The 22,372-nt window shown below is 40.8% G+C and overlaps 2 protein-coding genes across 4 annotated transcripts in view; one reads left to right on the top strand and one right to left on the bottom strand.

Annotated features, from left to right (window-relative positions):
- Positions 1-4,388: 4,388 nt before the first annotated feature.
- On the top strand, positions 4,389-18,198 carry il16 (interleukin 16). The gene is made up of 8 exons (XM_086296289.1): positions 4,389-4,483; positions 8,029-9,129; positions 10,449-10,594; positions 10,829-10,994; positions 14,426-14,527; positions 16,005-16,236; positions 16,558-16,686; positions 16,843-18,198. The coding sequence occupies exons 2-8, from the start codon at positions 8,227-8,229 to the stop codon at positions 17,007-17,009; spliced, it is 1,845 nt and encodes a 614-aa protein (XP_086152415.1). The 5' UTR covers positions 4,389-4,483; positions 8,029-8,226; the 3' UTR covers positions 17,010-18,198.
- The window catches only part of stard5 (StAR related lipid transfer domain containing 5), a 17,249-nt gene continuing 11,254 nt past the window's right edge, over positions 16,378-22,372 (bottom strand). For all 3 annotated transcript variants that reach the window (XM_086296312.1, XM_086296319.1, XM_086296303.1), the window contains one exon: positions 16,378-22,344. In XM_086296312.1, coding sequence (XP_086152438.1) covers positions 22,194-22,344 — 151 coding nt within the window. In that variant the 3' untranslated portion in view covers positions 16,378-22,193. The remainder of the gene's footprint in view (positions 22,345-22,372) is intronic.

Below are 22,372 nucleotides of genomic sequence, written 5' to 3'. Positions count from 1 at the left end.
TATCCAGGCTGGACGCCTTCGTTTGGTAACATCGATACACGAGCTGCCTCATGTTGCTTCCAGGTTGGGAAAGAATTAAAAGATAAACCCTTTTCAAGCTTATTCTCTTGCCGGTCGTATGATCGAGCATTGCAGCCGACCACACAGCAAGAACGAACCATGGCTGTTGTGTGTGCCTTCGCTCCCCCTTCACTTGCGCTAGACCCCCAAAATGGCGGATCGGGCCAAAATCCTTTCCACGCCCACCCCCGTGACATCACGCTCCAAAGCCCTATAAAACAGGTCTGCGGCTCCGAACCGTAGTAAAGGGACCTCTGGCTGATACGTCGGGTTCGTGTTGAGCTCGTAGCTGAAAACTAGCTTTACTTTGTTGTCTGGGTCAACTTTGCTAGTGGGAGACAGAGAGAGGCGTTGAAAGGCTGCTGCAACAGAGCTTATTGTTTCGGAGGAAAACAGGAACACGGTGTACAGTCGAGTCTTAACAGCTTACTCACAGCTGGGCTCGTCAGGCTGCAGTGGTTATTATTATATTTACATGCTTCCAGCTCCCGTTTCTGCTCGGTGACAGCTCGTACTTTTCCTTTTTCTCCCTCCTCGCTCACAGACACATCACAGGTATGGCCGTCCATTCTCCCTGCAGCACGGACTACACTGCCCATCAGGCTGCATGCTTTAGGGCGATGCCTGTAACACTCTCTTATTGCCTTCATATTTAATAATTTGTTTAAATATTTCTTCACGTCATTATGATTAGATCCTCTTATTGCGTGTTTGTTTGGGTTTCCAATGGCGTGGAATTACCAAAAATAGAGAGAGCATAGCCTAACATATCAAACAGGAAAATACCGCCGTGTAATCCATTTATTTCAACAAAGTAACTGCATTCTGAATACTCAGTTACTCATGTCTTGTATTTTAAATACGTAACACTGGTACATGTATTCCGTTACTCCCTAACACTGTTGGTGAATCACCATTTCATCATGGTGAAAATAACATTTTTGGCAAGTAGTGAAACTAACGACTGTGTCTTGTGTCTTATGTTCAGGAAACCGTGGGGCCAGCACGTGAGGAGAGTCAAGTGGTGTTTTGTAAATATTGGTGTGGGATTTGAGGAAGTTGGAATTCACTGTGAGTCACAAGGATCACGTTTTTGGAACTGTTTTTCACTGTGCATCGATTCACTGTAAATAAATCCCATCTGCCTGAACAGTACCACTGTCACCATCGTGGTGAAGCGAGAGCTGAGCATAAAAGTGAAGCTTCTGATTTACCGGTCGATCGATATCCCTACCCTCACCTATGGTCACGAGCTTTGGGTAGTGACCCAAAGAACACGATCCCGGCTACAAGCAGCAGAAATGACCAGAAATGCTTCTCTGCTTAGGCTGCTGCCTCTGCGACCTGGCCCTGGATAAGTGGAAGAACATGGATGGATGGAATGGATAGGTTATTGGACTTCATGGCAGGTCCATGTTTTGGCCGACTGCTTCTCCTCTGCTTGAGATGAGAGAGGGGAACACTCATTCACCAGTCTCACCATCGGTCTGCTCTTTGCTACTGCAACCCTGCACTGGCATACCTGCTACCAACTCACCAGCCTCCACACGTGCCAGCTCTTCTCCATTGCTGCAGCCTACGTCCCACGCCGCTCAGCTCTTGACTTTTGATATCCCCAGTGAACCCTTAGTTCCCTGTATTCCCAGCGAACCCAGAGCCTTCAGTGACTTCAGTGCCAACAAACCCACAACCTGTAAGGCCTCTTGTACTTGCAAGATCCCAAGCTCTTGGTTCCTCACTGTCTGAGGGTCCTTACTGCGAATAGGTCCCAGAGCCTGTGGGTCATAGTCCAGCTGAACCTGAGCCAGAGGGGTCCCTGTGTCACTGACCTCCAGTGGCTCTCCAGTGCCATCCCTGTCAGCATTAGTAGGTCCCCGCTGACACCGAGTGCCTGCTCAGCCACAGGAGGATCAACAACATTCAGCAAAGCGATGGGAGCTTGTTTTCTCTGCCTCTGGCCTCCCGGGTCAGCACCCAGAGTTGCTCTGTCTCCACCGCTGGCCTCTCAGCTGGACTTGTGCTAAATTTGCTGTTAGTCTAAAAGCTAGCCCCCACAAGGCCCCAAATCTCCCAAATCCATTCTGGGTGCTAGTTCCACCAAAGAGGGGCCTTAAAGCTGAAGCCTCTGCCTCCCATTCTACTTTTAAATATCATAGAAACCACGAGTAAAGTTTAAGTCTGAGAGCAAAGTGCTCTTTTGGGGTGATATTGTACTATGAGGTTAAGATAAGATTAGCCCTGATCATGAAACACCTTGTATGGGAGGAGAAGGGTTTTAAATCGGATTCTGGATTAAACAGGGAGCCAATGAAGAGAAGCCAGAAGAGAAATATGCTCTTTATTTCTAGTCCCTGTCAGGACTCTTTCTGCAGCATCTTGTATCAGCTGAAGGCTTTTAGGACATCCTGAAAATAATGAATTACAGCAGTTCAGCCTGAAAGTAATAAATGCATGAACTAGTTTTTCAACATCATTTTAAGACAGGATATTTCTAATTTTAGAGATGTTGTATAAATGGAAATAAGAACTCCTACATATTTGTTTAATATGCATATTGAAGGACATGTCCTGGTCAAAAACAAAACCAAGGTTCCTCACAGCGTTGCTGGAGGCCAAGGTAATTCCATCAATTGTAAGCATCTGGTTAGACACCATGTTTCTAAACATTTTAGGGCTGAGCACAATAACCTCAGTTTGATCCAGATTTAGAAGCAGGACATTAGAGGTCATCCAGGTCTTTATGCCTTTGAGGTTCCCTCAGAGGCATAAACTAAATGGTGTGATTTCTGGCTTCATGGACAGATAAAGCTCGGCATCATCTGCATAACAGTGAAAATACATGCTGTGCCTTCTAATAATACTGCCTGAGGGAAACATTTATAATGCAAACAGAATTGGTCTTAGCGTGAAACTGTGTGGTTTCTAAAATTAAATTTAGTATGTAAAGTGCGCTCTGCACGTAAAAACATTTATGTGAACAAATTGGAGACTATTAGAAAGATATGATTTAATCTACTGCTGATCAATACCTTTAATACCTACAGCATGATCTAATCTCTGTAATAAAATATTATTGATCAATATCAAATGCACACTGAGGTCTAGCAGGACAAGCACAGAGATGAGTCCACTGTCAGAGGCCATAAGAAGATCATTTATAAGCTTCACTAAAGCTGTTTCTGTGCTGTGATGAGTTCTGAAACCTTCAAGCTTAAATTGGGTGCTCTCTGTGTTTAAGAAGCAATTTGAATGATGAAAGCTGAGAGGGACACACTCAGGCAAAGCGTTGTTGTTTTCTGGTTTTGCTGTATTGGCCTTCTGCTTTGAGACATCCGTGTCTCATCGTTCATGTTTGTTTAGCAAACAGTGTCTAAGCTTAGTGCCCATATAAGGAAGTTGAAAACATGCATGCGAGATGAAACTGACAGATCACAATCGTTTCACTTCCACTCTAAGTTCCTACCCTGAAATGTATCAGCAGAAACGGCTGCCATCGTACTGTGCTGCCTTTTCTTAGCACGCTAAACCTGTGTAAGTAATCATGTTTCTCTCAGTGCACTAATGATCCTACAGATGCAACGAGTGACCTACCATGTGACTCACTGCACTCCTCACGCCTCCTGTAGCTCTTTATCAGTATATAAAAACCCTGCAAAAGATTCTGGGATTACTCTTAAGAATTGTATGTGAAGAAGTGTGTGGTTCGCTGTGTGGTTCGGCTTTTAGAAATGTGAGGAAACCTAACCCTGTCATTTAACTTAATTACTGTATTAATATCATTTGGCAGTAAAGTGCTTAATATCTACACTTTTACATCTGCCTTCTAATAAAGCAGCCTTGGTTTGTTAGTTGGAACTCATTGGATTATTAAGCGAGTGGGCTGACTCTCGTGTAGAAGCTAGAGAAGGTCATCCACTAATGGTGGTCTGAGCCGTGGCTGCTGCAGTCTGTATGCCAAAGTATCCCTGGGCAAGATATCAAAGCCTCAGTTCAGTTTATTGCCCACTCTGACAAACCTAGTGTGCTGCTCAAGAGTGTGAAAGGTAAATATGATGGTTGTTGCTTTTCTACTCGAGTGCTGTGCATAACAACTACAGCACAGTTATAGTTAAACAGCATTGTGATTTCCTTTTATTAATTCATTTAGTTTTTGTATCGATATCGCCATGTCTGTGCATACATATGTGTGTGAAGGTATTGATTCGAAAAGTCAAGTAACAGTTGCTCAGCTGAATGTCTGAACGGAAGTATGGTACGTTGTTGCACCTCTCTGTGGTTGCTGCTAGAGAAGTTCTTGTGATACAATGCTTCCTGTTTGTGAAGCAGGAAGAAGAACGTGAACACTCGAAGACGAGCAAGGCTTTCGCTCAGGCAGACATTGTGCTGTGCAGCGACAACAGTCGAGATACAGGACGGAGGCAAGGTACTGTTACCTATTATTTATCCACATAAATGCAACTATAGAACAATCTGACAATGCAATTGTTCCAAAAATGTTACAGCAAACTCAGCCTGGTACTGCGGCGATTAGCATTTAATCAGAAAGTAAAAGACTGTTCATTTCCTTTTCAATACAGGATTTGTCTTTCTCTGTATAGTTTGCCATACAGGATAAATACATCACAAAACACACACAACATCCACACACCCATAAGCACCAAACAAAAAGAAAAGGTGTGACTTTATCCAGGGCAGCAGCAGTGCTCCTAATAACAGGTTGGAGCTGTACTAAAATTGTCAGTGTTTGTCAGCTCCTTTCATTCTTCAAGGAAGAATATCAAATGAAAGGAAAAAGATGAATCCTTGGACCCTGGTGTCCTTTTCTGTTCACTGCTTAGCTGTCAAAAAGTGTAATAATAACAAAGCAAAAGAGGAATGATGATACGTGGGTATACAGCTTGGAAAAAATTAGTCTTAACAGCATCATACATACTTTCCTGATGACATCACACAATGTCAAAGATGTCAAGTAAGGTTGGTTGTAAACACTTATGTACTCTATCAGTTCTGCTTGACACAAATCATGAGAATTAGTGAGAATCATTAGAATCACCTAATAATCACACAGCGATCATCATATTAGACAAAGCATTTCAGTAGAGCTGGACAATATGGACAAAATATTACCACAACATTGTTTTTCTGCATTGCATAAATTCATATTAGTATTCTAAGCTAGCATCTCTCTGGTTTGATACAAACTGAAAGAACATGTTACGTTAACATTTTTAATAACTAATAAGATTTATTTTCAACAACTGACACAAACCAAATACACAATTCTCTTAAGTATTGTTATTTGTATACATGTTTTAAAAATACACTCAAATTAACTGGCAATCAAACAATGTGCAGCATTGTTAATCAGTGCTGCACTGTACTGAGTACTGATCTGCATTGTTTTATCAAGTCAAGTCAGGCCAAGTGGCTTTACTGTCATTTCAACCATGTGCAGTGGTACAATACAGAGTGAATCGAGACAACGTTCCCCCACAACCATGGTGATAAAATGTGTAGGACCAGCATTGTTTTGTGTTTGTGCAAGAATAAAACAACGCAAATCCAGGAATGGCTGATTACTAGATGCAATTTCTTTTCTATCTCGTATATTTCTTCAAATAAAAATATGAGGTAGGCAGTAATTCAGTCTAACAAATACATTTTCTCAAAATGTAGATGTGTTTTGAAAAAAACTACAGTTTAACAGTGAAAATATGTCATAATATTAACAAAAATGTGTAATGATGTGTGCTTATTTTATCCCTGAGATAATGAAGAGAGAGATTCCTGGTCAGTCTGAGATGCCATATTTGTTTTCATTTACATGCTGAAATACAGAACAGAACTCTGCTGTTTTGGCTTATATAGTCTGTGTGTACCGTGTGTGTGTGGGTGAGGTGTGTGTTTCTGTGTGTGACTATATTTCACTGTGTGTGTGGATAGGTGGGTAAGAAAACCGCCTTGGTATTTTTGAAGGTGGTGAAAGTGGTTTGTCATGTTAGCGGACTTTATAAGGACCTGTCAGTGTAGATTTCCCTGCAAACTGGTTTTATCTGGTGGCTGTAGCTCAGTAGGTCGCTGGTTTGATCCCGGCTGCATGCCAAAGAACCTTGGCCAAGATACTAACCCCTGTTGCTCTCTGATACGTCTTCTGGAGTATGAGTGTAAATGTTACATAGAAAAAAGACTTTGTGAGAATGAGGTGAATAAAGTGGGATTTATGATCCTACAAATGTGTCTGTCTGTATATGGTGGGCAACCTTATTAATCATTTAATGTACGTTGATGATGTGGTCATTTTGTCCCACCACAGTGCTGATTACTTAAGAGTTTGTGCTAGTTATGGTGCCCAGTATGATATTGTGCTTAACCCTAAAAAAAAAAAAAAAAAAAAAAAAGAGTGTTATTGTGATTGCTACAACTAAGAAGCATAAGACCAACTCCCTAAGGCTTCCCTGTACCAGTGTGAGGCTGTTGCCTTGAAACTGTGTAAAACATCCTGCAAAAATGGTCCCAACAAGGGCCCAACAGACTTAATAAGGAAGTCTGTTAGGAAGCACTTTTGTGTCCTTCCCTCCTTATTATTTTACACAGGTGTACCAAATTTCATTCTTGTAGCTCATGCTGTGTTTCCTTAGGACTTTCTAAATGCATAAGGTGCCATTTTGAAACTCTTATGTATGAAACCAATAAAATATGTCATATATGGCATATCAATCCGGATTCTCATCATGTCTGTCAAGTCTGCTGGAGTTTGCAGAATCTGTCACTGAGTTACAGCAGACTCGTTTTAAGTGATCGTAATTTGGTGTGCTGCCATGACAATGTCCTTTCACAAAAACCTCAAAAGCTTTGCTTTCCAGCCATTCCATTCACTGAAGATCACGCTGATCTGATGAAATCCCTACAAGGAGTTTGTTAAAGTACGAGGTCCAGAAATGGCGAGATATGTAGCCAAAATTAGTCAGCAGACTCAACATGGCTGACTTCCTGTTGGGTTCTAAGAGATTCTATGAGATGGCTCTAAGAGACTGTTTTTTATATGAGGCTGTCAAATTTCAGATTTATAGATTAAACATAGTGCAGGGGCTGCTTTTTTGTTTTGTTTTTTAAATGTTGTAATTGTTTGTAATTTTGCAGTTTTGTCACTTTCCAACCAAAATTCACTGAACCAGCAGCAAAAGAAGACCAAGACTGCACTTCATGTTACTTTGCAGTTTTGCTTCCACCAGAATAAAATCCCATTTCCTGCACAGCTCTATCTCTCGGTGTACGTTGAGGCCAGTTTCCCATGCTTATTATGCACTGGTCTGCTGTTGTGTACAGTGTTGTCGGCTGCTGTTTTTGTTTTGTTTGTTTGTTTTTTCCCTAAAAACCACCTCTGACAAGAAAACCTAATTCCTGCTGTTCAATATGGGAAAAATATCTACTTTCACAAATTATAGCAAATTGCAAATCCTAAGCTATGTCTCCAATAAAACCTCTGTAACTTTCTGTTTTCACTTTCTACTATAGAAATTTCATGTTTCTTACAACAGTTAAAAAACAGAAAAAGAAGAAGTTCAAAGATTCGTGCTGACAGATTTCTTTATTTACCACAGCAGCTTTTTCTTTATTATGTAGAAAAGCAGTTAAATATGTAACTTCTTTAGATTGGTCAGGCCCACTTGAGAGCAAAGTGTGGTGTATGTAGCCCATAATGTAAAATTAGTTTGACACCCCTGAACTAGATATAACAATTCAAATGAAGTCTTATACAATTTGACATTACAGTGTCTACAGAAAAATGCCTTACAAAGAAGTTGACATACCCTAACTCTGATTCCAACCCAAGAGGTCTTTCTTAAGCTGGTGGATTTTAAGATGCATCCACCTTTAAGTTAAAACTATTCAGATTTTGAGTTTGTGACATGAAATGTTTCAAATGCACAATAAATTCTTTTGTTTTTGTCTGTGTCTTGTGTACAGGTAGTTCATCAGCTGTTCACTGCTCACAGCCAAAGAGAAAAACTCTAAAGAGACAGGCCTGTGTTGGTCACCCTATCCAAGAACAGCTTTGGGATCCCTGGGTTCACGAGAACACCTCCTCTGAAAAGCTGCGAGAATCACTACCCACACCTTGCAGACAGTAGAGTTACTGTTAATGTACACGGCCTTTCTGCTACAATGAATGACGAAGAGAATGTCCTTGAGGTCGATGACACAGTCGCAATGACTCCTGAAAATAAATCTGAAACTCCTTCAGAACTTAAAAAGGCGCCTCCAGTGGCACCCAAACCTGCCTGGTTTCGCCAGAGTCTGAGGAAAATTAAGGATGAGCAGGACCAGAAGACGCAAGCAAAACCATCAGAGCAAACATCTGCTGCAAGCTTCAGCAGAAACTTTGGCATCAGATCTGCATCATCTGCAACCAACCAATCAATCAAGCAAAGGATTCACTCTTTTGAGACTTTTTCCAGTCCAGAAGCTCCAGAAAAGGGGAGCAACAGAAGACCATTGGCTCCTTCAACAACCCTCTCTCCAGTGGAGAAGGGATCCCGAGCCCCTTGCTCTTCCTATTCTGCCTCAAATGGAGATAATGTGAAGAACAAAACTGAATTTTCCAGAGAGATCCAGTCCAGGGATCCAGCACCTAGTAAGGAGGAAGACAACATACCTGCCTCTGTTGCGCCCTGTGCCATTGCCTCAGCCAGCAATGAAGCTTGTCAACAAACAACAGAAAAGTCCTCTGAAGATGAAACTCATTTTAATCAGTCTACCACTGATTCCATGTATTCTCAGACTATCAACACTGATGTGGAGTCAGGGATAAATGATTATCAGTCTGCTCCAGTGCATGACAGCAGTGAAGCCTTACCCACCAACCTGGAGTCTGAGCTTGTGGATTCTGAGTGTTCTGAAACATCTATGAGATCCAATCAAACTGAAGGTCAAAATAGCTCTGACTGGACAGAGGAGGAAGGAAAGCTGTCAAGGACTGCTCGGAATGCTGCTCCGGCCACAGAGAGTAACACTGTGAGCAACCCAGAGAGTGAAAGCCTGGGGAAAATAATTACCTTCAGTAATCAGGTAATCTCACACATATATTGTGTTTATTTTATATTGTCAAGGCTGAATATTCCCACGTTTGGGAATATTCAGCCTTAACATTTATCAGTACAATATTATTTTGTTCCTCTACCAGCTTCGCTTACATGTGAAAATGGACAGATACACAAATCAACAATCTTTTTGTGGTGTTTGTGAGTAGGAGTGAGTCTCTTTGTATTTTTGTTTGTTACGAAGTGTACTTGATAATGAGGGGTGGGAAGTTATTATAGCGCCCCCCAGGAGCCAGAGGCAGACAGAGAAAGATCCGGGCCATCCATAGCCCCAGGAGTACAGAAGACATAAGACCACACATACTGGCTGTGTGTCCATCCCAGCAGGAAAAGAAGGGAGGCCCCAGATGGGTTACCCACGGCCTAAGAGTGAGAGTCTCAACGAACCACAGGCGACAGGCAGCTGAACCCATCTGAGGCCCAACACCCTGGCACGAACCACCTGGCACTTTCTACAGGACTGGATATAAAACCATTCTGTAAAAGTCCAGAGCCTCTGCGCTTTATCTGAGGATGATGGGAAGTGACTCTACCATCACAGAAAGCAAACATCAGTATAAGAGTGCTCCTAAAGTGCTGGGTTTGTTCATCTACAGTAGAGAAGGAGATTTCTCTCTGAGGGAGCCCCTGGTGAAGATTATGATCCTAGTTGATACCTGGGATGAGCTCGTTTTCCTGATGTTTCTGAAGTGATTCCTCTCAGTGGGTCAATGGAACATCTGACACAGGGCAGGTGTGATTAAAGAAAGGGAGGAAGTTTCTTCAACCTCTGCACCCAACAAACCCAGCTTGGTTGTAATGGTCTCCTTCACTCGTTTTCCTGCAGGGTGAATGTATGTTGTGTATCTGTTGTGTGTGCTGCTACACCCCAGCCTAGAGAAAGCCAGAGAGCAACACAAGAAGACATTGCACCTGCTTCCTGGTCCCAGGGGAGGACCAAGGCTGCCACAGAGTTTCCAGTTTTACAACAACCAAATATTTTATTAGTCTGGTGGGCATCACCAAAACAACAAAGAAAAAGCTCTAGAAATAAAACAAAACTAACTTACCCATCACGAGGAATCCAAAAGAAAATCCAGGCCTCTTACCTGTCTCCCTAACCTAAACAGAAGAAGGGGTTTTGAAAGAAAAAGGCTTCCACATAAATCAGCAAAGGTCGATTTACAATCTACAGATTCAAAATATTTGTTGGACTTTCCGATGTAATTCTCTTTGTATGTTTACAGTTTCCCCACAAAAATAACATGATTTTAAATTTGTGTCTGATTTAGTGTGTTTTTGTTACAGGTGTCACAAGCATTGATGTGCTCTTTGACCGTCTGTGGAGGTAATCCTTCCTCCACAAACCTGCAGGACACCTCTTCACTGGACTCCATTAACCAGCAGGAGTCTGATCTAGCCTTGGACACGTCAGGCAGAGGATTCTCTTTCAGGTATCACTTCAGTTGAGACATGTGGACATGCAAAATGCACTGCTTTGTTGTTTAACTTTTGTTCTCAGGGAATTTGGCTTAAGTTAACAAATACTCCCAGTTTAATCAAAGAAGGAGTAGTTAATTTTTAAAAACATGTTAAATAGAGCACAGTTCTATACTTGTACCTATGCTTGCGCTCATGGGTACCTGACACTCGTCAGATCTAATGCCTTTCTGTCTCCATAAATACAGCCTGTTCACTTTGAAGGAGTGCATCACTGATCGAGGGGAGGGTGGAGTTCACAACGAGACTGCTTCTGTTTCTGCTTCTGCGCACTCTGTCATCACAGCTATCAATTCACAGGAAATACAGAAGATGATTCAGGAAGTTGAGGCTTTAGATGAAGAAACACTGAAGGTAAAAAAACAAACATGTCGTATATCACAGTTCCATTAATTCACAACATCTTTAGAGACAAGTTGTAAAAACTGTAAGAGATTAACATTTTCAGTTATACATCATGAAGTAACAAAATGAAACTTTAGTAATGGACACAAAAAAAGACTGAAATGAAGTATCTTCCTCCCAATTTTCTGTAATTAAATCCAACCCACCACGGCTTCCTGCTAAACAACAACCGAAAGGAGCAAAATCCTGTGGAGACCGGGGACATCTCCTGCACTGCAAACAACAGAGGGTCTAACCAGTGATCCCATTTGCATACATCCTCGTCAATGAACTTAGGAAAAATTAACTTTAAAGTTTTACTCAGAAATGGTGCGCTCGAGTGCTTGCTCCAAGGGGGTCATTTGATTGATGTTGGGGTTTTCTCTGTATTGGGTCTTTATCTTACAATATAAAGCATCTTGAGGCAACTGCTGTTGTGATTTGGCAGAATATAAATGAAATAGATATATAAGTGAATGCCTGCAAAATAAATTTCATGGCAAATGGTAGAAATCTGCCATGATGCCACGGATATGCCTTTCAACAAAAGCTCAAAAGCATCATAATTTAACATCACCCAAGTATTGGGCCAAATATTAGGCTGGTCTGATATGTGAAAATGTGTGACCACAGGAAATGATAAAATTGGTACTAAAATGTTATCTTTAATTCAAAATGGTGGACTTTATGTTGGGTTTGGGTCATTGCATCCAACCTGCCATATTACACATGTGTACGAAAATTCATTAACATTTACATAACATTAACATTTGCTGCCATGATGCCAGGTCTCTCTTGGAAATGAGATTTTTAATCTCAATGAGATTTTACCTGGATAAATAAAGGACTAATAAACATTGCTCACTGTGTGCTACATGTCTGTAGTACTTTGATAAAGATGTTGTAAGTGGCACTATTGAGCAATTTTGAAATGCCCTTGTCCAAGACCAATAAAGTGCACATATTTTCACCAGACATGTTGAAAGATAGGTTGAGGATTTAACATTTCTCTTGAACAATACGTTTGTTACTTGTGTGCATAAATAAAAAAATATTTTATTTATACAGCGTCAAATCACCACAACAGTCGCCTCAAGGTGCTTTATATTAAGCACGCTTTATACACTCAACAAAAATATAAACGCAACACCTTTGTTACTGCTCCCATTCCCCATGGGATGGACGTAGAGACCTAAAATTCATTCCAGATACACAATATAACCATCCCTCCCAAACAGTGGTCACAAATCAGTCCAAATGTGTGGTAGTGGGCACATCTGCTATATTGAGATAATCCATCCCACCTCACAGGTGTGCCACATCAGGATGCTGATCTGACATCATGAGTAGTGCACAGGTGTACCTCAGACTGCCCACAACAAAAGGCCACCCTGGAATGTGCAGTTTTTTGCGCTATTGGGGGTCTGGGGACCCAGAACCGGTCAGTATCTGGTGTGACCACCATTTGCCTCATGCAGTGCAACACATCGTCGCATGGAGTCTATCAGATTGTCAATTGTGGCCTGTGGAATGTTGGTCCACTCCACTTCAATGGCTGTGCGAGGTTGTTGGATATTCGTGGGAACTGGTACACGCTGTCGTATACGCCGGTCAAGCACATCCCGAACATGCTCAATGGGTGACATGTCCGGTGAGTATGCTGGCCATGCAAGAACTGGGACATTCTCAGCTGCCATCTGCCCTGAACAATGTGAACCATGATTCATCCGTGAAGCGCACACCTCTCCAACGTGCCAGACGCCATCGAATGTGAGCATTTGCCCACACAAGTCTGTTACGGCGACGAGCTGGAGTCAGGTCAAGACCCCGATGAGGACGACGGGCATGCAGTTGAGCGTCCCTGAGACGGTTTCTGACAGTTTGTGCAGAAATTGTTTGGTTGTGCAAACCAATTGTTCCAGCAGCTGTCTGGGTGGCTGGTCTCAGACGATCTTGGAGGTGAACCTGCTGGATGTGGAGGTCCTGGGCTGGTGTGGTTACACGAGGTCTGCGGTTGTGAGGCCGGTTGGATGTGCTGCCATATTCTCTGAAACGCCTGTGGAGGCGGCTTATGGTTGAGAAATGAACATTCAATGCACGGGCGACAGATCTGGTTGACATTCCTGCTGTCAGCATGCCAATTGCACGCTCCCTCATTGCTTGTGGCATCTGTGGCATTTTGCTGTGAGACAAAACTGCACATTCCAGGGTGGCCTTTTGTTGTGGGCAGTCTGAGGTACACCTGTGCACTACTCATGATGTCAGATCAGCATCCTGATGTGGCACACCTGTGAGGTGGGATGGATTATCTCAATATAGCAGATGTGCCCACTACCACACATTTGAACTGATTTGTGACCACTGTTTGGGAGGGATGGTTATATTGTGTATCTGGAATGAATTTTAGGTCTCTACGTCCATCCCATGGGGAATGGGAGCAGTAACAAAGGTGTTGCGTTTATATTTTTGTTGAGTGTATTTAAGACAGACCCCACAATAACACATGCAGAGAAAAACCCACCAATCATATGAGCCCCTATGATCAAGCACTGTGGAGACAGTGGGAAGGAAAAACTCCCTTTTAACAGGAAGAAACCTCCAGCAGAACCAGGCTCAGGGAGGGGCGGGGCCATCTGCTGTGATTGGTTGGGGTGAGAGAAGGAAGACAGGATAAAGACATGCTGTGGAAGAGAGACAGAGGTTAATAATAATTATGATTAAATGCAGAGTGGTGTGGGATGAGGGATACTGAAAAATGTTAACAAATTATTCATGATTGATTTTGTTACGCTGTGCAGTTTGTCTTCTGGAGATTTTCTTTACCACACAGTATCATACATGCTCTAAATATTTTTGCAGTGTCGTAGTTTACTGGATTCTGCTATATTGTGTAGGATATTGTAGTTGGTGTTTGGAACAAAATGACAAGGATGGTTGTATTTCAAACCTGTTTTGAACCTTTTAAATTGGCCTCTGACAATGTATTATATTATACATATTTTAATATTAAATTATACCCTACAGTGAATCTTAACAACTTTCCTGAAACTAAATATTTAAAAAAAAAACCTCAAAATTCAAATAAGCAAGTGCAACATTTCATATGCATAAATATTACATAAATATTTATGTAATAAATATTACATATACACGTCCCTACACACTGCTCCCCGGGCGCCCAATGGCTGCCCACCGCTTCACTGAGTGAATGGGTTAAATGCAGAGAGGAATTTCCCCACGGGGATCAATAAAGTATACATTATTATTATTATTATTATTATTATTACATGTAAAAATATTACATTTGAAAAACATGATCCAGAAAATAGAAAAATGTGTGGATTACTGTTGAAAAAATGCCTTAAAAATGGCCGCTCAAGTAAACCTACATCTTTCCACAGCAACTAGTGGACATCCATGTTGTGATTCTTCATAAAGACGAGGGAGCTGGGCTTGGCTTTACCATTGCTGGAGGGTCTGACCTGGAGAACAAAGCTGTTACTGTAAGATACACACTACACATTTATATTACTGAATTCTAATCTATTTTTTCCAAAATGTTATTCTGTCTAATGTGAAATAAAAAGCATTGCAACTGTATTCACTGAAAAGTTGGCATTAGTTTAAAATGCAGTATAAAAATGTGCAATCGAACCCTGTGAATATCCACTGAAAATAATGTTTAAAAGAAAACATGAAACAGTGATTGACAGCAATCACAGCAAATCAGGTCATCGAATTGCAAGCCCACATCAACTGATTGCTCAGCTGATATTCTGCGACATATTCAGTTGGCTTCACCAACAGATATATCCGTCACATCTGTTGGTGATAATGAGCCATACCATCCATCCATTTTCCTCCGTTTATCTGGGCCTGGATCACGTGGGCAGCAGCCTAAGCAGAGAAGTCCAGACCTCCCTCTCCCCAGCCACCTCCTCTAGCTTGTCCAGGGGAACACCAAGGCATTCCCAGGCCAGCAAAAACATGTAATCTCTCCAGTGTCCTGGGTCTGTCCCTGGGCCTCCTCCCAGTGGGACATGCCGAACCACTGTACCCAGGAGGCGCCCAGCAGGTATCCTTGCCAGAAGACTGAACCACCTCCACTGCCTCCTTTCAGTGTGGAAAAGTAGCAGCTCTACTCCCATAGATGCCCCCCTGCCAATCTCCTGCTCCCCTCACCCCTCACTCGTGAACAAGACCCTCCTTCACTTGGGCAGCAACTCGTCACTGACCCAAAGTGGGCACTCCACTCTTATCCAATCCAAGGCCTCAGACTTGGAGGTGGTGACACTCTGCTCCGAGCCACTCCAGTGTAAACTGGAGGGAAGCACCTGATGAAGCCAACAGAACCACACCATCTGCAAAAAGCAGAGACGAGACTCTGAGGCCACCCAAGTGGAAGCCTTCCATCACGTGGCTATGCCTAGAAATTCTGCCTGTAAAAATTATAAACAGAATTGGCGACAAAGTGCAACCCTGGCAGAGTCCAACACCCACTAGGAACAAGTTTGAGTTATTACCAGCAGCTGCATAAGAACTGAAAATGCTCATTTAAATTTTGAGTCTAATAAAAAATGTAATGAGGTAGTGAAGCTGTCATTTCAGGCTCTACTTTCTCTGATCCTTAGTGAAGGTAATAAGTGGAGTTGGGACTTCTCCTTATCTTGTAATTCAGCATTAGAAGTTCTTTACTAATAGATTCATGTATTCATATTCAAGTAATCGAGTAAACAAAATCTGTTCATCTGTTTACCAGTACTCCGATACTTACTCCAATCTAGTCAGGATTTGCGTTATCCACAGTGTGTGGGTCAAATCTGGCTTTATTCATTTTTATACCAATCTAACAAAACAACAATAAAACAAATATGAAATCAACTTCTCCCAAACTGTGTTAAGGCTAGTTCTACCTGATCTCTGAATTTGCCGCTGTTTCCTACTTGTGTCTATGTGTCTCACTGATTATCTTGTGTTTAGGTCCACAAAGTGTTTCTCAGTGGCCTGGCAGCTCAAGAGGGCACAATTCAGAAAGGCGATGAGATATTGTCTATAAATGGACAAACACTGTGGGGTGTCACGCACACTGATGCCACCACTGCTCTGCGTCAGGCCCGGAATCTGAAGCTGGCTGTCGTTGTCATCTGCAAGAGAGTCGTGGAGGAGGGAAGAGAGGAAGGAAGCTGTAGGAGCGAAGAGCCAAATCCTGCTGGTCAGTCAGACAACTGGGAATACATTTATTATCCCCAATTTATTTTAGCAGAAATCACACAACCATCAAGCAAAATGCAATACTTCCAAAGAATTGGGGGTCTGTGCAAAATAAATAAAAACAGAATGCAAAGACTGCAAATATCATGCACATATGTTTTATTCAAATATTCACAACAGAACACAGAAAACATCAAATGTTTAAACTGAGAAACATTGACAAAATGCAGACATAGCTCTGTAGGTTTGTCCAGGTCAGAATAGACATTTTTATTATAAATACTATGCAGGCTACATATACTCTGTGTCTTTGCTGTCGCAGTGGAGGAATGGGGCGCTCCAATGAGTGTGGAGCTGGAGAAATGTGCTGGTGGTGTTGGCTTTACTCTGGAGGGAGGAAAAGGCTCAATCCATGGAGACAGACCTTTAGTCATCAACAGGATCTTTACAGGTGCGCTCACGAAGCTGGCAGTATTCACAAAAACGTAATCACAAGTGTTTCTTTCGTAGTTTATTTTGGGGAAAAAACGAATTTGATTCCAAAAAAAAGAGCAGTAATCGTAATATTTGGACAGTTATTAAAAAAAATGTCTTTTGGATATTTCAGGGGGAGCGGCAGAGCAGAGTGGTCTGCAGAGTGGAGATGAAGTGTTGCAGGTCCAGGGAATAAGTCTGCAAGACATGACTCGATTTGAGGCATGGAACATGATCAAGGCTTTGCCTGAAGGACCCATCACAGTGGTCCTCAAGAGGAGGCTGGGGGGTGCAGAATGACCGGCACAGCTTATGGGCACTGATTGAAGTAAAAAACAAAAAAACAAAAACAAATACCCCAGGACAAACAAACAAAAACAACAAACAAAAAAACAGCAGCATACAGCAGCCTCAGCAGCAAACAAGGACACAGATGTTGGACTTTTTCTCTTTTTTGTTTTTTAAAAAATCTCATCAGGTTAATAATTCTTTTAGTTTTATACCAAAGACATTGCAATTTTTTTCATTTTTATGCAGTAATTTTGCATCTACTTAGTTTGAATTTCAGAAGAAAAGAGTGAAATTTCACAAGCTGTTGCTTTTCAATCTTGTGGCGAGAAAAAGGAAACATCCCACATATGCAAACAAGACTCTAAAACTGTCAAATTGGTTAAAGAAACACACAAAACAATATTTCTCAGAATTAAAGGACAACTGCACATCTCGAGAAATAATACAAAACCCAGTTAATTGGCAAGGGTTTGAACACTGCAAGGTTCGTTTTGCTTTAACTTGCTTGCTTAATGATATTTGTACAGTAAAAGCTTGTAATGTGGCGACAAACAAAACCAATTTGGAATCTGGAGGCAGCTCAACAGCTGCAGGTACCTGTGCCTGCCTACTGCTGCAGTAGCTTGACACTGAATCTTATTAAGAGATTCAATTAATTACAGAAATTGATATACTAGATTGAATTTTATTTTTAAATTAATATTATTAAAAAGAGTTTCTGTGCTCACAGTCTAAGTCATGTGCCTGAAATAACAATATTAATGGTAATTAATGGTCATAGAGATGATTAAGATGATCACTAGTGTCTTTGCAAATTTGTGAAGACATTTTTTTGCTCCATGACACCTACAAAGTTATGTAGCCTGTGTTTGTTACATCTAGAATGACAAGTGTCACCATTGTCCAAGCATATATGCAGTACATGAAAACCTGAAGTTAGACACTGGACTACATTTGAAGTATGTGATAACAAGCAGTTTTACTCCCTCTGCCACCAATCAGGTCATATGAACAACTTCCTGTATCTTCAATAAATGGCTTTAGTCACTGGGATTCAGGTGATGTCTGATTGTTTTCACTCCTACTTGCTACCACAGCTGCCTTTGAAATTGACAATCATTTGAGATTTTTGATGAAAGAGATTGAAAAAACTACAGAAAACCGCCACAAAAAAAGAAACACCGTTAACGATGCAACTGACCACAGCAGTCCTGTGCTGGGCTGTTATAGTGAAATTTGTCATGTTTTAGGTAAAGGTGATTTTAATGTCTGAAAAACAATTATGCAGTCATAAGTAACAAATGAAAGGAACACCTTTTTAATGAAAGTATAGCACGAAGTCACTTAAGCTTCTTGGATTTTGATCTTGTCAGGGGGTTTCAGCTGTTTGGGGTTGATGAAATTAACATCAGGTGCACTGGAGGAGCAACAATTAGACGACCCCCAAAATAGGAACGGTTTTACAGGCGGAGGCCACTGACATTTTGTCTTCTCATAGTTTCTGTTTTGTTTTTTTACCAGTTTTGCATTTTGCTAGGGTCAGTGAAACTATAGTAAGTGTGAAGTGAAACTTGGACCCTTGCACAGCTAGTCCAAATCCTCCAAGCACATCAATACGTGCCATAGCCAGAAGGTTTGTTCAAGATTATGAAGGAAATTCCAGGAGACAGCCAGAGAACTGGACAGGTCCTAACGCATCAACGGGACCATCATCTGCTTCTTTATTCAAGGAGAAGCAGGATGAGCACTGGAAGAGCCCTACACAAAAATGTCTTGGATACTGACATTCACACCAGCAGGCCAATGGTGTGAATGTCTTTGACAAAACAATCAATAGCAGATTTCACGAGGGTGGCCTCGAGGCACCACAGAGCCTGAATGTGTTGGAAAACGTGAGAGCTTGAAGAATAAGAAGTGCAGAAAAAAATGTTCTTGTATTCTGACATTTTCACTTGAAAAATATTTTCATAACTTTTTATGATATACAGTTACAGAAAAAATATTCACAAATGTGTTGATTGACGTTTTCACAAATATACTGAGAGCTGCATTCAAAGTTTACTCATATTCATTTATTTTTACTGATTACAACCACAACTCTGTGATTACAACCTCTCAAATCAGTGAATACAGTGGGGACTATTAAACACGTGTCGGTTTGAACTTGGTTCATTAAAGTGTTGATAATTGTAGGTAATTGATCATAATGGGATTTTATTTGTCTATGCTGTCAGTTATGGTTCTTCGAAAGGAAATCCAAATTGGCAAAAATTGTCATAATGCTGAAGAAATAAAAATTCCTAATCCATGTGTTCCATCAATAGAATTTGAAGAAACAAAACACTATAAATTAATGTGAAGCTCCAGTAGCACTTTATAGTGTCACACTATTAAGCATTAGCCTATTAGCAAGTACTTATTTTTTTATATGTAATTAATCCTCCCTAGTATGTGGTTTTGTATACGGACACCGTGTACAGCAATCACTGACACTACATTACTGCTAGCAATAATCATAGTCATGGTCATATTCATAATAACATAGCTATATTTATAAATGGCATAATACAGTGTAATGCAATGTAAAAGGTGAATTAAGCTCTTGCTAATACCTTGATAATGCTTAGTATGACACTATTATGCATTATTATTAAGTGCTAGCAAAGTCCCCCACTCTGTCTTGAAAATGAAATTAGATTAAATTAAGATTAAAATCAGTGCACTTCCATTCAGAAACGTACGTTTGTCTTTAGGATTTACAAACTGTAACCCCTCCCCATAAAAAACCCCAAAACACTGCAAATAGACTACTGTAGTTTCTACAGATTCAATTGAATGTTTGCTTACTTGTTAAAACAGAAAAAGATGAAATAAGCTCTTACCCATATTCAGCTATCCTCCATAATGGGTCAGCCAATCAGAACAAAACTTTGTCCAAATATCACGACGCGTACAGCGTTTATTAACATCTGTGATTTTTATCTCTTATATTCATCTTATAAATACCACTTATTTTTATTTTCTGTCTCACTTTCATTTCATCATTATGTTTGTTTCACGTGTGACGTTTACCGTACCTTGCCTATACTTCACCGTCACCGAAAATTTCCTTTTTCTTTTGAATTGGGTTGTAACAGTTTGATATCTTAAGCCAGTTACACAGCAGTTATTCTTATCATTCTGTCTTACACACGCAGTTACCTCATGCCACTTAAAATAGTTATTTTTCAAAACTTTTTACATCAAATCTATCAGTCGTAGTTTTATAAATTGGTATAAAATTGACAACAACAAAAAAGAAAAACCTTTTTAGGTTTTCCTAAATGAAATATAATTGATTTGGTCATTACTGAACCAGTCTACCAAAGTTCCACTGAATGGAAACTGTGCTTCAGAAAACACAGCCATGAAAGTCACAGGAAGACGCTTCTGCTCAGGTGAACAGCATTAAAAATATCCAATTTAAAGGCATTTTAGGTTCGCCAGAAGGAAAAAAAAAAGTTTTGCTTACAAGGGCTCCCCACGAATTCCAATGTATACTTCATCGTTTTAGTATAACTGATAAAAGAGGTAGATATTCATCGTTTGCAGGTGAACAAAACCACAGGAATTCAAGTACAACACGAACAAGCAGGTAAAATAAGTATAGAAAATGTCACTAATTTTTTAAGTAAATATTTGAAACAGTGCTACTGTCATGAAATTCTAACAGATGTCAGTAACAGCCTATCCAATCCACACATGCAAAGAAATCAAACCATAGATGTCAAAAAATGATGTGTAAGTATTGAACATGGTTACTGAAATTTATCCAGAAGCCTTTGTTGGTGATGGCAGCTTCAAGATGAAGAACTATGCATTGCTGGGAGTTGTGGCCCACTCTTCCCCATAAACAGTCTTTAAGCAGCAGATTCTTATCAAGAATGTCTCCGTACATTCCCCACACATCTTTCATTTACTTATGTGAAGCATGCCAGCACCCTAAGCTGAAAACACAGCCCCACACCTTGATGTTCCTGTCACCAAACTTCACCGTTGGTATAGCGTTTCTTGGATAATATGATGATGATAATAATTTGATAATTTTCCATAATTTCCTTCGGGATTAATAAAGTATTCTGATTCTGATGATCTCTATTATGGCATCAAACAGTTCAGTTTTGGTCTCATCTGAACAGACTTTATTCTCCCAGCATTTGTTTAAAAGTTCAGCAAACTTTAAACGTATTTCAACATGCTTTTTATTCAGCAATGAAGTTACGCATGGTGAACATGGATACAGGCCATGGGGGTGGAGTGCATTCATTTTTTCTTTGAAATAACAGTACCTACTGATCCAGGTGTTTCTGTAGCTTTCTACAAGTGGTCCTTCACTGCTGGAAAACTCCTCTGATTATTCTTTTCACTCCTCTGTCTGAAATGTTGCAGGAATCACCTGGTTGTGGCTGGTTTTTGGTCAGATTATGGTCCCAACAGTGCTCACTGGAACCTTCAGTATTTGAAAACCTCCTCTGTAACCAGTGCCATCAGTATCGTTTGCAACAATAAAGTTGCTGCAGAGCATCATGAGATTCTTGTGTGACACCTTGGTAATGTTACTTTTTATAAGCCATCAGGTGGGACTGAACAAGCTCATATTAATTTGCACTGAGTGGCAGGATTGCGTTCTAATTACTGATGGATTTCAGTTGCAGTCATGACTTTCTTCACGTGTTTAACCTCTGCCCCTTTTTGTTATTATAAATAACTTTATGAACCTCTATGGTTTGATTTCTTTGCATGTGTGGATTAACTGGGTTGTTACACACATAGTAAAAATTTAAGGGTCAATAGGAACTTTAGAAATATATTTACTTGAAACATCGGTGATGTGTTTCATACTTCTTTTACCAGCTGTAAATGTGAGGTATGAAGTTAAAACCAATAAACGATATCAGCATACGTTGACTAAGAGCCGTGCAATGTGCATGTTTACTATACACGCAAGTAAGAAGAGGAAATGTCTAATGCCACACTATTCTCATAAAAAAGGAATGTTTTTCATGCTTTTAACACGTGTACAAATACGTCTATGTTCATGTGATCATCTGATAATCTGAGCTTGTTCGTTACTGTTGACTTAGACTGTTAAAAATGGCATGAACATCTGAACTACTCGTGAGCAGCCCTCAGGCAGGAATTCAACTCTTTGTGTCAAAAGTCCTTGAGTGATTTAACAGACTTGGCCAGGTTGCTGTAGAACTCCGCCATGCTGGAGGGGAAGAATGAGTCAACCACAGAGCGAGGGAGGTAGCCTCCTAGGTCGGTTTGGAAAAAAGTCAGCACCTGGGTTTTGTTGGGCTCTCTGGAAAAAACAAGGGGGAAAAAGAGAG

This window comes from Aulonocara sp. 'chitande type north' Nkhata Bay, linkage group LG1 (genome assembly GCF_057382095.1).
Source record: "Aulonocara sp. 'chitande type north' Nkhata Bay isolate Kocher_YH1m ecotype deep benthic linkage group LG1, A_spYH_male_GT1.1, whole genome shotgun sequence".
NCBI classification, from domain to species: domain Eukaryota; kingdom Metazoa; phylum Chordata; class Actinopteri; order Cichliformes; family Cichlidae; genus Aulonocara; species Aulonocara sp. 'chitande type north' Nkhata Bay.
This window is presented reverse-complemented; position numbering and strand designations above follow the sequence as displayed.